The sequence below is a fragment of the Symphalangus syndactylus genome, chromosome 22 (genome assembly GCF_028878055.3).
Source record: "Symphalangus syndactylus isolate Jambi chromosome 22, NHGRI_mSymSyn1-v2.1_pri, whole genome shotgun sequence".
NCBI classification, from domain to species: domain Eukaryota; kingdom Metazoa; phylum Chordata; class Mammalia; order Primates; family Hylobatidae; genus Symphalangus; species Symphalangus syndactylus.
The window spans coordinates 46,400,326-46,417,678 of record NC_072444.2 but is presented as its reverse complement, the minus strand read 5'-3'; the positions used below and the strand labels follow the sequence as shown (position 1 = coordinate 46,417,678).

General features: G+C 40.9%; 1 protein-coding gene across 5 annotated transcripts in view; it reads left to right on the top strand.

Annotated features, from left to right (window-relative positions):
* Positions 1-17,353, top strand: part of CNTNAP5 (contactin associated protein family member 5) — an 884,209-nt gene that overhangs the window by 605,241 nt on the left and 261,615 nt on the right. For all 5 annotated transcript variants that reach the window (XM_055262660.1, XM_055262659.1, XM_055262661.1 and 2 more), the window contains exon 13: positions 3,850-4,050. In XM_055262660.1, the coding sequence (XP_055118635.1) occupies positions 3,850-4,050 (201 nt within the window). The remainder of the gene's footprint in view (positions 1-3,849; positions 4,051-17,353) is intronic.

The following is a 17,353-nucleotide window of genomic DNA, read 5'->3' as shown; positions in this document are numbered from 1 at the left end:
CTTTTCAAATATTACCAATGAGAAAACTGGGCTTTGAAGAAGTAATAATTTCATCAAGGTTGCTCCCACAGTTAGTGTTGTGCCGGCACACAAACCCAGATTTGCTGACTCCAGAGCCCATACTGTGTTCACTAACCTCCACTGTCCAACTAACTTAACCATCTTGAACATTTAGCTTTGTGGGTCCAATTTTCACTGAAGTCATGTGTGAGTCCACTTAAAAGAGAATCTCCACCTCTTCACCCATCTAAAGGATGGTCAAAATGAATTTTGCTTGTTAAAAAATCATTCAGAGATGACTTTCACTCTCCAGCTCAAACCACCCTTCCCTAGCCTAGAGCAGGCCTCAGGTGTATCTGTCACCAAAGCTGACTTTCTTTCAGTGGCATTAACACCTGACCTTTCAATATTTAGTCAGGATGCAAGGCTAAATCTACACAACCACCAATGCAGCTGAGGAAGAAAAGATAGGAAGAGAGGAAAAATATTATGGCAATAATATTAGTGGCTTTAAGATGAAAGATTGACTTTCTAATACAACTTTATTTTCTTCATTGCCAAAAGCAATATGATATTGGTAAAGTAATTCAATGAATAAGGAAATCAATAAATGAATGTATAAACAATCAGATTAATTGATATATGGATATGAAAATCTGTGTTTACTTAGAAGGAAATATAAATCTATATGAATTAGTAAATGTGGAGACCAATTTTGGAATCAGATTGGATGCACTGAGACTGGGGACAAGTCTAAGAGACAGATACATATGACATGGGTGGAAAAAATGTTATGTATTTACTTCCTTGTTTTAGTCTTTATCCTGCTGTCTCCCAGGAGAACGGTAATCAGAGGACACAGGGCAGATTCAAAATAAAAGCCAGCTCAGGGGCTGTAGGTTTCAAGCAATCATTTCTCCTGTCCCTCATACAGTGTTTGAAGCTAAGGATTGTGATGTCAGTTATATATATCATATGATCACACACACATAAACACACACACACACACACACTGTGTGTGGTGGATTATTGTGAGTACTGGAGATAATATATGCTAAATGTGCTAGTATAAACCAGTAACACAACATTTAGTATTATAGGTAAGACAGGGTTTTCCTTATCTTCTTCGTATAAGCATCATGAACATTTCAAAACTGTCCATCTTAATTTCTCCCTCTACAATATTTCATTATGGATGGATAAGATTTTTGGTTATTTTATCAGCATTTGTCTATACTGGTATGAATAACATTTTAAAAGTTTTGGTTTAATTGTTTTTATAATATTATTATCTTTACCAACATGAATTGTCTTATTTTTGTTTTTAAAGTTAAAAGCAAATAACATCAATTTGTTTAGACTTTATGGAAAATATAATCTTAGGTTGGAAGCAGTGGCTCGTGTCTATAATCCCTGCACTTTGGCAAGTTGTTTGAGGCCAGGAGTTCAAGACTAGCCTGGGCAATATAATGAGAGCCCAACTCTAAAAAACCTTTTAAAAATTATCTGAGTGTGATGGTACATACCTGTGATTCCAGCTACTTGGGAGTCTGAGGCAGGAGGATCGCTTGAGCCCAGGTGGCCAAGGCTGCAATGAGCCACGATCGTGCCACTGTCCTCCAGCCTGGGCAACATAGCAAGCCCCAGTCTCTAAAAAATAAAATATAACCTTGCCTCAGTGAAACACTGAGGACATGTGGGTTATCAATGGGCTGGTTTTAGGAAATAGTCTTAAGACGAGTCAGAATGTTTGAGCACAATTTAATTTTTTGCTGTGTATTAGGCCATTTTTGCATTGCTAAATGGGAATACCTGAAACTGGGTGATTTAGAAAGAAAAGGAGTTTAATTAATTGGCTCATGGTTTTGCAGGATGTACAGGAAGCATGGTGACGGCATCTATCATCAGCTTCTGGGGAGGTCTCAGGGAGCTTACAATCACGGTGGAAGGTGAAGTGGGAGCAGGCAGTTCAGATGGCAAGAGCAGGAGTAAGAGAGAGAGTGAATGGAAGGTGCCATGCACTTTAAACAACCAGATGTCACCATCACAAAGACAGCACCAAGCCATGAGGGATCCGCTCTCATGACCCAAACACCTCCCTCTAGGTCCCATCTCCAACACTGGGGATTACAATTCAACTTGAGATTTGGGCAGGGACAAATATCCAAACCATATCATGCTGCAAGAAGTATTTTCTTTTATAGAATTGGAAAATCCTTTAGAGATAATTAAAATCATACTCTCTTTTTCTCCTGCTTCTAATATGTTGAAACTGAGGTCTGGAAAGATGGAACGACATGTCCCAAGTTGTGTACAGAGCTAGTGAGGGAGAAAGGATTAACAAAGGTCACCCAAGTGGCCTATTCTTTTCTCTTTTCAGCTCAGTCATGCCAACTGCTGTGCTTCTGCTTCATAGCTGTGCTAATTAGTTTTGGTGACTTTCAGTGTATGTGCGCATCATTACTGTCTCATGGATGTGCCTCAGGTCATTTCTTTGCTTTCTGGACCTTAGTTTCTCCATTTGTAAGACTAAGAGGATGGGGAGGGAAGAAACCACATGATTTCTATGCTAGGTTCCTTTTCAGCTCTGAGAATTTATGAAGAGTAATGATGTAATTATGCGGGCAAGATTCTCAGATGACAAAAGCTTTTCAAGTCTTCCTATTTCCTCTTTTGCTGTATTTGAGAGGATGTTCAGAATTAAATTGCATGTCCAATTGCAGTAAATGTTTTAGCCTAGGTTATTACTACAGAGTGTCTGATACATCCCAGATAGAACCTTGCAATTTTGTATTTGTGGTTGCTTTTCCATATTACCAGTGCTACCAGGGTATTGCTCTCTTGTTTTTGTTGCAATTGTTGTTGTTTTCTTAACTGACTATGAAACTAAGCTTCAGAAAAGAGAAGGGGGCTGGGCACATTGGCTCATGCCTGTGGTCCCAGCTACTCGGGAGGCAACTTGGGAGAATTGCTTGAGCCGGGGAGTTTGAAGCTACAATGAGTTATGATCACACTACTGCACTCTAGCCAGGGAAACAGAGAGAGACCCTGTCTCTTTAATAATAAATTTTTTTTTTAATAAAAGGAAGTGATTTATTCAAGCTTGTTGTTGGCAGATACAGGCTTCAAATACAGATCTCCCGTGCTCTAAGACCCAAATATCTCCCCTCTCTCACTGCCTCACTTTCTTTCGCCTATTAGGCAAAATATGTCCTTCCATCATGATTTAAAGGTCCTCATCTCTATGCTCTTTCATTGTAAATCTTCCCAAATATTTTTGGCAAAGAGAAGTAATATGGGGAATAAATACTAAACAAAACAAAACCCTACAATTAACTTCATTGCATGCAGAGTGTGGATCACATAATCTCAACCTTGTTCTCTGAGAAAATGGTTCTCTGAAAACATGCTAGTGTTTCTCTTGTGAGGAAGTGTGTCAGTAGCTTTGGAGTCAGACATCCTGGGCTCAAGTCCTTGCTTAGTCACTTATTAACTGTGGGATATTGGGTGAGCTGCCTAATTTTCATTCACATTTTCCTCATTTTTGACATAGTGGCATTGTCTCCCTTCCAACTTAGGCATTGTCAATTTTAACTGAGATCATGGGATTAAATGCTTGGTGTAGAGTCTGTGGGAAAAGGGCTCCGCAAATTGAGCTCTTAAGATTACTGACCCCCATACTAACTCTGGTGGAGCTCCATGGGGAACACAATTTCTCTGTCATACCCTCCATACAGTACCAGGGTGTTGATTAATGTTGCATGCCGAGTGGCCCATCACACTGCTCACATGCTCCATTTCTGACATTCCTTCTGACATCTCTTGCTTTGTGTTTTGTTGTCTGGGCAGAAGACAAGATCTGGACATCAGTGCAGCACAACAATACAGAGCTGACCCGAGTGCGGGGCGCCAACCCTGAGAAGCCCTATACCATGGCCTTGGACTACGGGGGCAGCATGGAACAGCTGGAGGCCATGATCGATGGCTCTGAGCACTGTGAGCAGGAGGTGGCCTACCACTGCAGGAGGTCGCGCCTACTCAACACGCCAGGTAAGGCCTCTGCATGCATGACCACAGTGGGATAGATGGGACTCTCACACCTGGAGTATTAGGCAAAGGAAAATTTGCCAAGAAGGGGGCTATAGTTACAGTTAGTCACTGTGCACTGGAGAGAAACACACCAGGAGGGGTCTGGTTATGTAGTAATCCTGGCTCTGAAATTCACCATGGAAGCTAGAGTGAGTTCTATCACCTCTCAAGGTTTTCTCTTCATCATAAAGAAAATGATTCCAACACCCACCCTGCAACATTTTTGAGAATGAAGAACATTGGAAGAGGAATGGGCCTCAAAGAGAGCGTTTGAATTTGACATAGAAAGTGTGGCCATGGGAAATGCTAGTTTGGGGAGAGAGAATAGAGCTTGATAAGGCACCAGGATCTCAGCACACCCACCCAAGAGGGATGAGTTTTGTCTGGGGTGGAGGATGCCTGGATGCCTAAGGGGGCAGTGTTAGGCAGGCAGGCCAGCAAGGCAGGCAGGGCAAGGCTGTGGGTTCATGGCATGAACGGAGCCTGAGAAATGGGGGCTTTAGGTGAAATGACTCTTTTTATAAGTAAAGTGTGCTTCTAGAAAAAAAATTAAACTGACACTGTATATTTATATATTTATTTTCCTATGGTTATTTTTTATAGTAAATGGATGATTTAGTTGTTAACATGCTTAGAAAAGGAAACAAAACAACAAAAACAACTTCTAGAACTGCTTACCAAGACTCTGAAGAGTTTCTGTAAAATGTAAGATAGGGTTCATCAAAATTTACATGTTCCCTGGGAGTCAGTCATTTTCTTGTGAATGTCAGTTCATCATTTGTTTCATGGGAGACAAAAGGACAAAAGATCTGAAGTATCTAAGAAAGGGTGTTATAATCTCTAGCCTCAAGAAACTTACATTCTAGCACTTAGAAGTTAAGAAGTTTGAAAGGCTGGGGAAAAAATGGAGAATAAAATATTAACAAAGGGGAAATCATAGAAACCTTACTAAATTCAACAGAATGCCTCCTTGATCTAGGATCTTCAGGGAAGACGTTGTTCCACGTAAGTGAATTTTCCAGATAACTGTCACTTATCCTTTTAAGCACCAAAAATCTTTCCAAAGAATTTTTAACTATTTGAAATGAAAATCTTTCTCAAATGGATTACATGCTTCCATGCCTTCTTAAACAGAGAATTCTGAACACAAAATGTAACCTTTTCTGATGACTCAGGATCAGCATTGTGAAAATCAATTATTGTACTCTCCTTAGATTCAGCCAGGCTTGCAGGGCTGATTAGATCAGAGGTACCGGTTTGTGTCCCTTTACCCAGCATTCTCAGAGGGTGCTGCCCTGCCAGAGTCAATGTTTATATTTATGTGTATTTCCCTCTCCATGCCTGTCAAGCCTGCACATGCTACCTCAGCACTGTTCTCAGGCTGCCTGTCTCCAGAAATGCCCTTCCCACTTTTCATTGTGTTGTTTCTAGTTTTTGAAGGTTTGGGTTTGGCAGAATTGTAGGACTAATGGCAGGGTATGTTCGTTCTGACTATGGGACTTCCTTTAGCATATGCACTCTGTGATATCAATTTGGCTACACCATTGTCTTTGCAAATGTGTTCTTTTCCTAACTCAGCTGCCTCACTGTCGCTGACCTTATTTGAATGGGAGGGCATGGGTTTGGCAGCAAGTCATATTGGGAGTAAGGGCTTTATGCTGTCATTTACCAGTTATGTGACCTTGTGCAAGTTGCTCAATTTCTGCAGTTTCAATTTCACCACCTGAAAAGTTTGCATGAAAATCCTGAACCCATGCAGTTGATCTGAGGATGGAAGAAAAAATTTAGTCTGAACTCCTTGTGCTATGCCTGGTACATAATAGGTATTCAACAAATACTGGTGTCCTTATTCATAGCTTCCATTGCAGCAGGGAACATCCAAAATGTGTTCCATAATGGGAAACAAGCACAAAGGGAAATTTTATTTCTATTTTAACAATGTAAATAGAATAATTGTAATAATTATGTAGTAACAGAATTGATTAGAAAACTCAATATAGATAATCTCATCCCCTGAAGATGGCAACTTTAACATTCAGATGTGAATCCTTCCAGACATCCTTCCGTGTTTATATGCTCAAAGGCACAAGGAAGACACACCATATTTTTGTGCATGAGGGTCTTCATTAATCCTCTTTTCCCCATGTGTTCTGAATCAAAAGGAGGGAAATAAAGGAGGACAATGGGTATGTACGCTCAGTGTCTACTTTCTTCTCGTGAGCTGGCTTGGAGAATGTAGCATGAACCACTTTGTCCTCTTGGCTTCCACCTCCAGACCAGACACTGCTTGTGGGGCAAGAGAGTACTCATTTACCCAGACAGTCCCATAGAGGTGTGACCTAGCTTCACACTTTCACTGCGAGGACAGAAGCCACCTCATCCCCCATGCATGTAAGCTCACCTTCTGGAATAGCAGGAATGGGAAAAACAATATACAACATTTGTAGCCACATGGATTCAACAGCCAGCACCCAGGGCATACACCTACAGGAATGTTTTCCTGGTCCTTATTATTACTAAGCCACTCCACTCCCTTCCCAAGGGGAAGCCCAAGGACAGAAGTGGAGGAGGGTAGAGGCCATCTCCTCCTTGCCTGTCTAAGATTCTGGAAGAATTTTGTGCAAGTTTTTCCTTTATCAGATGAATCTGTGGTCTATGCTGGGAAGAGATTCCCGACCCTGTGATACTCTTTTACAACCTGTACTTGTCACACACAGAAAATGTAACAAATACCTTTCTATATCAATAAATACAACTTCATATCATCATTTTCATTAACTATAGAGGATTTTATTATATGGAGGTACTCCAATGAACAAATCTCCTATTTGGACGTGTAGATTGTTTCAATTTTTTTCGCTATTATACATAATGCTGCAGAACAGTTTTGCACTTAGATCTTTGTGAACATAACTGATTATATCCTCAGGACAAATTCCTTGAGGTGCCATTTGCAGGGCAGTGAGTATGCATATTTTTAAGACTCTTGCCACATTGAATTCTGCAATGCATCAAGGTTGTACCAATTTATACTCCCAACAACACTATGAGACTGAGTGCCCATTTCCCAGCGAGGGATACTATTATCTTCCTTTAACTTTGACAATGTGATAAGTGCAAAGGTGGGGAGTCAAAGTTGATTATAAATAGTTTTGTTGTTAATTTTTAAAAGTGTGCAGCCTGATTTCCGTAGCCTATTGGCTATTGCTAACTAGTAGCCAGGGTGAGTAGACGTTATGAAAAATTATTAATTGTGGCTGCAGGTGCATTTAAATCAATAACAGAATGTGGGGGATGCCTTGTGGCCATAGGCTCTCCTATATACTATGCCCAATAGTTAATAAATGGATACAGTATAAGAAGGCAAAATGAAAGAAAAATAAAGACATATTGAAATGGCCAATAATGACTGAGATTTCTTGTTTGAGTATATGTGTGGGGTGAGCTACTGGAATTATCTCTAACCCAGGCAACAGATCTGCACCATAACAGTCTTTGTCCCCATCTGATATTTCAGGAAACAGAACCTCAGAAAGAATAAGATGCTTGTTTAATGCCACACAGAGAGGGGCAGATCTAACTCTTGCAACCAAAATCTCCTGAAGTCAGAGCAAAAGTGCTATTTCTGATACATCACAAAAGTGGCAAAGAGCCAAGAGTTACAAGGAAATGAAGGAGTCAGAAAAAACTTGATTTCGTGTACATTGCCTTATTGTGTAGGAAAATGGAAGGAGAGAGAAGTGCACCCAGCACTGTCTCTGTGAAGGCCATGGAGTTGTCAGAGTTGCCAGAACTGGGCACATTCCTGGGCAGCATCAGAGGGTTTGCGTCATCCTGGCCTAGACACAGTAGCTTCCATGGCTTACACACCCCTTCACGGGAAGGCCTGTGTATCCCTACACAGCATCCCCAGAGCCCCCTTCTGCCTGCTCTCAGTTCCAGCGATGGCTCTGGTTCCATTCATTTAGCAGCAGCAGAGGGAGAAGGAAGAGACAGGCAGGATAAAGTCATGCATGGGTCACCACTGGGCCTTTTTCATTCAGTTGGTGACTGAACCATGACACTGTCGTTTTATGACAGTCTCCTTGGATATTTTTTCCCAGAACTACTGATAAGTGCCAACCAATGGAATGCATCCTCCATCTCTGTAGCTGAAGGTTTATACTAGAAACTCTCTCCAATGTCTCACCAGGACATCCGTATCCCAGGGAAAGTGTCTTTGTGATTCTCATGGATCTTTGTCTTTCCCCTCACTCTGCTTGCTGCTTTCTACTCTGAGCTTTCTGCAGGGCCAGAGGCCCGGTGCTACAGTGCAGCTTCCAGTGCAGAGCCCAGGGTGGGAGAATCACCACAGCCTGCCAGTACTCACAGTACCTTGTCACGGGGAAGGAGGCGGCCACTTATCCCCACAGAAAAAGGCTTCCTTGGTTGAGCCCAGACCTTTTCTCTCTTGTCAGCACCTTCATAGGCATTTTGCCTGAGGCTAGAGTCCTGAAGGCGACATGTGATGAGCATACGAAATGAAACAGGAGGACAAAAAAATAAATATCAAAGCCATAGTCTGGAAGATTCTTTAATCACATGGCTAATTAGCTCTATAACCCATAACTTTCCCCTGGAAGGAGGACAAGATGGAGAGGGGCATAGGCAAGTGACTACATGGGGAAACTGAGTGCCCAGATCTCCACTGGGAATGGGCATTCCAAGGCCTGCCTATCCCACAATTCTCTTGCAATAGTCTCCATGGTGCCTTGAAAGCCCCCCGCCACTGGATTCAGTCACTGGGATGTCAGTATCTGGTGTAGGCATCCTCTTGAACTCACCACTCCATGTAATGGAAGTCTATTTGTGGAAACCCTCTTCAGTAAAGCTGTGAGCTCTCGCAGGCAGAGGGAAGAAGTCAATATTGAAACACGTGAAAGCACTGGAAATTCAGACTCCATTACTTCGAAATCTAATGGCTGTAGGACAGCCTGAGCTGGAATTTACTTTGGTTTTTCTGAACAGAAAGCATTTGCGGAGCAAATCAGTCATGCAAGCAAGATTGCCGTGAGGATTGTGTAAGTTCTTCAGGAGCCCTAAGAATCCAGAGCCCTACAGCACCACAGAACCTCTGTTTACCTACCAGTAACATGATGGTTAAAAGCCATTCCTATTAATTCACTCATGCAGCTGGGAGTGGTTTCTACCTGCAGTCAATTGCTTTACCTAGTTATGTTACAATGGAATTTAAAGGGACAGCATGCTATTTCTTTTAAAGTATTTTGAAATTCTGATTTTTTTCTTTAATTACTGATACTTTAGTGAGCATACAGCTAACTGACTATATATATACCATACATAATAATCTAGATTATATAATACATAGGATATAGTATGGATAAATATACATATATATGATAGTATATAGTATGTAGTATATAGTATGGATAAATATACATATATATAATATACGATGTATATACTATATAGTATATGCTATGTCATATTTGTCCATAATGGTATATACATTCATCACGTACTCTTTATGTGTCCAAACAGCTCTGTAAATGCACTTGCGCATATTAATTCTGTTTATTTGCAATATTCCCCTTCACATGTGAAAAATTAATGATTTAGTTTAGAAAGCTGAGTAAGGAATTGTGATGTAGAAAAGTCAAATTACAGGTAGAAAAGAAACAGAACATCAACATACTCTGGGGTTCACAAAACTAAAAATGCTTTCTTCTCAATACTTGTACCACCCAAGATCAATTAGCAGAATTAACATTTTTCTTTCACACACTAGGCATTTTTGAGTATCTGTTTTGTGCCAGGCACTGGGGAGTGAAAATAAGACACTGAAAAAATAGAGTTCTTGCCTGCATACTTGTAGTAGGGAAGACAGAAACATCACCCCGCAGCCCCCCCACCCCGACAACACACACACACAGAATCAGTGCATGATGAAAGTGACGCTGAAAGGTCCAGAAGGACAAAGGACTAGAGTGTCAGTGGATGTGGGGAGCTGCATCTCACATGGGGTGGTGGGAAAGTCCTCCTGGTGTGTAGGAGCTATACAGCAGGACCCTGAATGAAGGGACAGGATGAAGCAGGCGCCTGTTTGGGGTGGAAGATTCCAGGCTGAGGAATAGCCAGAAGGCCAGTGTGGCTAGAGGAGCAGCAAGGGTGGGAGGAAAATGATGGAAAGTGGTATCCAGAGCCCAGATTTTACAAAACCTGGGACTGTGAATTTTATTCTAAGAGTAAAGGGAAGTCACTGGAAGATTTTAAGCAGAGGATTCTTTTTCTATTTCAAATCCAAAGGGTAATGTCAGTTTATGTAAGTCAGGCTAAACCAGGTAGAAATAATTTCATATGAATAATTTGATAAGCACATAGACACTTTAGGTCACCCCCTATGCCTGGTGAACTGGAAAAAGCTATGAGCTCCCTGAAGGAAGAAATATGTCTTATATCACTCTGTTACCTCACATTCTAATTCTGGGGTGTGTGTGGAAGGCTCAGTGACCGCCTTGGATCCCCTCTGATTCATGGTGGTGCTTCTGTTCTTTCTCACCCAATTAACTAAGCTGAGATTGCTTTGGCTACTTCACTCACTGTGTTCTTGCTGCGGCCCACTTTCACCATGCTCACAAAGCTTGGAGGTCTGTGTCAGAGAGCTGCAATCTTTGCACCGTGTCACCACCTCTGCTCCCATATATCTTTCCTTTCTTCTTTCCTTCTTTCCTTCATCTCTTTCTTTGTTCCTTCCTTCTTTCCTAACCACCACCCCTGCCTCCACAGACACACGCCTAAACATACACAAATAAGTGGGTAGAACTGATCCCCAGTGTCTACAGTTCTTCCACACCAGAATTAAAACCACAAACTTATATTATGACATCTGGAAGACAAAATATCAGGGTAGTATTTGACTTTTTTTTTTTACTTATTTCTTAAATTATACTCCCTATCATCATCATCTTTTTCTTCTTCTTCTTCTTCTTCTTCTTCTTCTTCTTCTTCTTATTATTATTATTATTATTATTATTATTATACTTTAAGTTCTGGGATACATGTGCAGAACGTGCAGGTTTGTAACGTAGGTATACATGTGCCATGGTGTTTTGCTGCACCTATCAACCCGCCATCTAGGTTTTAAGTCCAGCATGCATTAGGTATTTGTCCTAATGCTCTCCCTCCCCTTTCCCCCAACCCTCCAATGAGCCCCAGTGTGTGATGTTTCCCTCCCTGTGTCCATGTGTTCTCATTGTTCAATTCCCACTTATGAGTGAGAACATGCAGTGTTTGGTTTCTGTTCCTGTGTTACTTTGCTGAGAATGTTGGTTTTCAGCTTCATCCATGTCCCTGTGAAGGACATGAAGTCATTCTTTTTTATGGCTGCATAGTATTCCGTGGTGTATATGTGCCACATTTTCTTTATCCAGTCTATCACTGATGGACATTTAGGTTGGTCCCAAGTCTTTGCTATTGTAAATAGTGCTGCAATAAACATACGTGTGCATGTGTCTTTATAGTAGAATGATTTATAATCCTTTGGGTTATATACCCAGTAATGGGATTTCTGCATCAAATGATTTTATATATATATTTACCAAAAAGCTATTTCTACTTGATGTACAACAAGAATATAATAAACCCAGGTGGGCTGGGTGCCATGGCTTACACCTTTAATCCCAGAGTTTGAGAGGCCGAGGTGGGAGGATGGCTTGAGACCAGGAGCTGGAGATCAGCTTGGGCAACAAAGCAAGACCTTGACCCTACAAAAAATATTTAAAAAGTTATCCAGGTGTGGTGTAGTCCTATCTCCTCGAGAGGCTGAAGTGGGAGGATTGCTTGAGCCCAGGAGTTCTAGGCTGCAGTGAGCTATAATTGTGCTACTGCACTCCAGCCTCAGCAACAGGTGAGACCTCAGCTGGAAAGAAAGAAAGAAAGAAGGAAAGAAAGAAAGAAAGAAAAAAGGAAAGAAAGAAAGAGAGAGAGAGAGAGAAAGAAAGAAAGAAAGAAAGAAAGAAAGAAAGAAAGAAAAAAGGAAAGAAAGAAAGAGAGAGAGAGAAAGAAAGAAAGAAAGAAAGAAAGAAGGAAAGAAAGAAAGAAGAAAGAAAGAAAGAAAGAAAGAAAGAAAGAAAGAAAGAAAGAAAGAAAGAAAGAAAGAAAGAAAGAAAGGAAGGGCATGCCTTGGTGACAGAATGAGACTTTATCTCAAAAAAAAAAAAAAAAGAAAAAGTCACTGCGACTAGCCCACATTCCAGGGGAGGGAAATCTGCTTCTATCTTCTAATGGAACTGGTATACAGACATGTTTTAAATGACAATGTCATCTTCAAAATTTTACATGAATAGTCAACCAGCCTAAGAAATGCAATGAATACAGGGCAGAGTTGAGAGTCAAACCAAGCTCTTTCTAGGCCCTTAGACTCTGGTGTCTAAGTCAGTTATAATTCATGTTGGAAATGGGTTTGGCCCTCCATTTTTTCCTGTGAGGGACTTTTGTTACCCTTAAAGTGATACAGCTAAAATGTGTTTTTAAGCATTTGCTACAGCTCTCAAAAAATAAAGAGATCATCACATGAATCAAGCCAGTGCAATTTACAGTGCATGAAAGCCAAAGCCACCTTTCCTAATGGCCTAGTAATTTACTCTTGGTATTTCACTGGGGACGTGAAGTCAAAATTAGAAGTGGGTGGGTTTTACCAATAAGGTGGATACCTTAATCAAGCTAAAGATGTGGATGTGAATCTGAGGAAAAATAAAAACTGTCCTATGTAAAGTCAACAGATGGTATATATCTGACCACAACTGAATTGCTGTTCAGACCATGAATTATTTAAATAATCAAAGTTGATTGCCCAAGAATCAACACTCAGACACTACATAAAATAAAATATGCATTTTTCCCATCACTTTATGAAAGCCCATGTCAACTTCCTTTATCTCAAGGATAAAGGAATGCATGTATAGGAAGAAGAATACAACGTTCTAATATTAAGATACGGTACAGCAGCAGCAGAATGCAAAGAACATGGATTTTGGAATCATGAAATTGGGTCTTCAATGTTTTTTCTTCCTTTATTAGTTGTGAGACCTCAAGTAAGTTAAATGGGCCTTCTGAGCCTCACTTTTCTTATGTGTGACATTTAATGAGACAGATGCCATGTCTGGCACAGAGTAGGCCATCCAGACACTGCTGTTATTTTAGCCAGTATTTTATCACATTATCCAGTGGGCAAGGAGAACATTAGCTCCCTTAGGTACTGATAGACGGTCTCCCAATCTCATGGTGTGGTCATTCAAAGAGTTAAGTTGTGGAGCTTGCCTCTTCATAGCTTGTGGGCACACCTACTTTCTAAATTTTGCTTTATTTGTAACTATGGCATTTACATACTCCTGGCAGCACTGTTGAGAGTATAGAGTTAGGTCTATGTTCCCCTCTCCATTTCTGCCAAATACCCAAATTCACTCATCTGCTTATCTTTCTCATTTCAGTAAATGCTACCCTCATCTACTGAGTTTTTTAAGACCAAAACCCAGGATTCCTTCCTCCTCACTATCTCCATTCCCATTCAGTATATTTGCCAGTCTCTTCTCTCTAATTCCGCATCTACCACCTCCATTCACACGCTCATCATCTCCTCACCATACTAGACAAGTGCAGTAGATTCCTGCTTCCTGTCTTCCACCATCCCATGCCCCATTTCCCTACAGCAGATATCTCAGCCTGCAGCCGGAGTGATAATCTTTTCAAAATTAGATTATATAATAACCATGGCTCCAAACCTTTCCCTCTGTCCTGGAAGCAAAACCCAGACTCCTAACTGTAGCCTGCAGAGCTCTGCCAGCCACAGGCCTCTGCCAGCCCCTGTCCTCCCACTAACACAGTGAACTTGGCCCCACTTTGCTTTTTGTTGCTTCTTGGCCAGCTTGCCCCACCTCTCAGACACGATACACTGACTCTTCTGTCTACCCAGAAGCGTTGTTCCTCTCTCCATGCTTAGCTGTCTCCGATTTTACATACAACTAAAGTATTCACTCCATTACTGTTAACTGCTTCATCCTTCCTGAACAGTCTGCATTGAAGTTGTTTCTATAGGATACCTTCTTCCTGCTTATTTGTTCACTATCTGCCTCTGTCAATAGAATGCAAGCTTCTTGTAAGAGGGGCCTTCTTCGTCTCATTCTTTATTCCCAAAATGCTTAGAATAATACCTGGCGCCTAGGGACAATTGAGTGAATAGTTGTTAAATGAATAAAGGGTCTCTTCTCAGTAGTAAATATCACCAGTAGTCATATGATGTCAAAGGACAGGTGACAACACATGTTCACTTGGCCAAGCCTGTCGCACAGACCCTGGTGGGAGGAGAGCAACTTCACAGAGTGAGGGGCTAGGCTTGGGGGGAGCTGCCCTCTCACTCCCAGCTTTGCCATTGGTTCTCTGTAACCTTGAGATGTTACTGATGTTTTATGGGCTACAAGTTTCTCCTCTTTGATGCTAGAGGCTTATATTTAATGTTCTCCGAGTGTCCTTTCCACTCTGGCACTCCATGTCTGTATATTCACCACACAAAGTGAGTTAAAACACGTGTCAGAGTTTATTACTGTCACAGTAAGGAGCTTGTCGGGGTTGGTAAAACAAACAAACCAAAAAAAAAAAAAAAAAACGCTTGTGTCAGCCTCTCAAGCCTATGAAATGTGCTAATATAGTTATGTGTAGTCGGCGATATTTTTTGACATCTTCATACACCTACTCTCCTCAGAACATACGTTCCTTACCGTGGCATAGATTGTGCAGAGAAGGCATGAAACTTCCCTAGGGTCATACACAACAAGTCAAGAATGGCAAGAAAAACAATTTCTTACTGTAGTGTATGTTTGTGTGTATTACCGTAGAATATGTATGCATGTATTTTCTTTATAAACATATTTGGTGGCTTATGGGGTAGATATGGAAATGAAATTATACTGACTACACAGATGAGGTTAATGGGTCTGCATAGGCGTTGTGCTATAATGGCATCTCTGAGCTTGCTTTTCGGGGATCCATGGCCAGATACTGGACTTTCTTCACACCTGAGTCCTCACCAGAACCTTCCCAAAGAGAAGGCCGCAGAGCTCTGATGATGAGCTCACTTACATGTTGCATCCGTTGCTTTGGTTCAAGCACTTGCTCCACTCCTACAGCCATGTGACCTTAGATGAGGTACTCACCATCTCTAAGCCTCAGTTTCCTCATCTCTAAGAATGAAGATGAGAAAAATAACATGAATGATACCCACATCATTGGAAGAATAAAAAGTGTTTGAGAATTTCACTCTGTATAACTTTTCAGTTTACCTAAGTTGTTTTGAAATCACAGGGGTGACTTTCTGAACATAATTTTCATTGTCTTATTATTTGGTGAGAAGAGGGAGTGGCTACATGATGGCATTTTTCTGTGTGTGTGTTTACGTGTGTGTGTCAGATCAGATGAGAAATACCAAGTGTGTTTTCTATATGGTAGTGGTGATTTCACAGAGAAGATATGAAGCTTCCTAAAACTGGGAAATCATTATCTTGGAAGGAGACAGTGGAAATGTTTTAGCCTCTGAACAAAAAAAAAAACAAAAAAAACAAAAAAAAAAAAACCACAGCATAATTCCCCCACTCTGCCACTTATTTTTGGAGTGGCCATCATCAGGAAAGGTAATCTGATTCTGCATTTCATTTTCTTCTCTGCAAAATAGCTAACATGTTGACCTCACTTGCATCTCATTTTCTTCTCTGAAAATAGTTAACATGTTGACCTAACACTATGCATGTGTAGTGTGGGGCTGGACCTAGTGGCTATTATTACTTAAGGAGCCTATCTCCCTACAGGCAGAACTAGAGACTATATGTACATGTGAGCCAGGTATACAGTGCTCTGAAAAGGAGAAACTACTTCTAGTTAGGTGAACACCTTTCCAGAGGTTTTCTATGGAAAAGCACCTCTTCTTTGGGGACACAGCATGGGTAGGAGTCATTCTGAGTTGAGGGAAGTGATGTGGAAAGGCATGAAGGGAAGATTGACCCTCAGAGAATGGGGGAGACATTGTAGGAATAAAACAGTTAAAAGTTCTTGCTGCTTATTTCAGATAAGGAGTCACAGAGGATGGAAAGAAAAAAAGGCAGGCAGGCAGGCAGGCAGGCAGGCAGGAAGGAAGGAAGGAAGGAAGATGGAGATCTTTCTGAGTTTCAGATACTTCCCAGCATGCTTCTATAGATTAACTCATCTCCTTTCACTGAGTGAAGACATTTGAACTGGAGAGGGATGTAAGAGGAAGGTTAACCATGTGGATGGGGGTAGAGAGAACCCACTGAGTCTGGAGGAGACCACAGAGAGACTAGGTAGGCATCTACCTTAGTGGAATAGGGAAGAGTTAAAAAGCATGGAGGTGTTGGGTCATAGGAATGGAAAGATAAATGAAGACACTAACATTTAGAGGAAAGCACTAGTACAGCCGGGTGAGTTATTGGTTTCAGTGAACCAAGCAGAGTCTAAAACAGTGCTGTCCAATGAAAATGTAGCACAAGCCACATGGGCAATTTAAAATTTTCTAATAGCCCCATGTTAAATATAAAAAGAAATAGGTGAAACTAATTTGAATGATATGTTATTTTTATGCCAAGATATCCAAAGCAATGTCATTTTAACATGTAATTAGTGAAGAAAAACCCTAATACACTCTTTTACCTATTTTTTATACCAAATCTTCAAAATTGGGTGCATTTTTTGCATTTACAGCACATTTTAATTCGTAACACGTTGCTGTACTGAATACTGTAGGCAACTATAATACAATGGTAAATATTTTTATATCTAAACATACCTAAATATGAAACAGGAATGGTAAAAATACAAGATAAAAGATAAAAAATGAGCTGGGCACGGTGGCTCAAACCTGTAATCCCAGCTACTCAGGAGGCTGAGGCACAAGAATCACTTGAACCCGGGAGGCGGAGGTTGCAGTGAGCCGAGATTTTGCCACTGCACTCCAGTATGGGCAACAGAGTGAGACTCGCTCTCAAAAAAAAAAAAAAAAAAAAAAAATTTACACTCCGTAGGGCACTTACCATGAACAGAGCTTTCAGGACTAAAAGTTGAAAGTTGCTTTGGGTGAGGCAGAGAGGGAATGATGTGTGAATGTGGAGGTCTAGGAAATTACAAGGTGCCACTGTACACTTTATAAACACTGCACACTTAGGCAACACTACATTTAAAAAAATATTTTTTCTTCAATGACAAA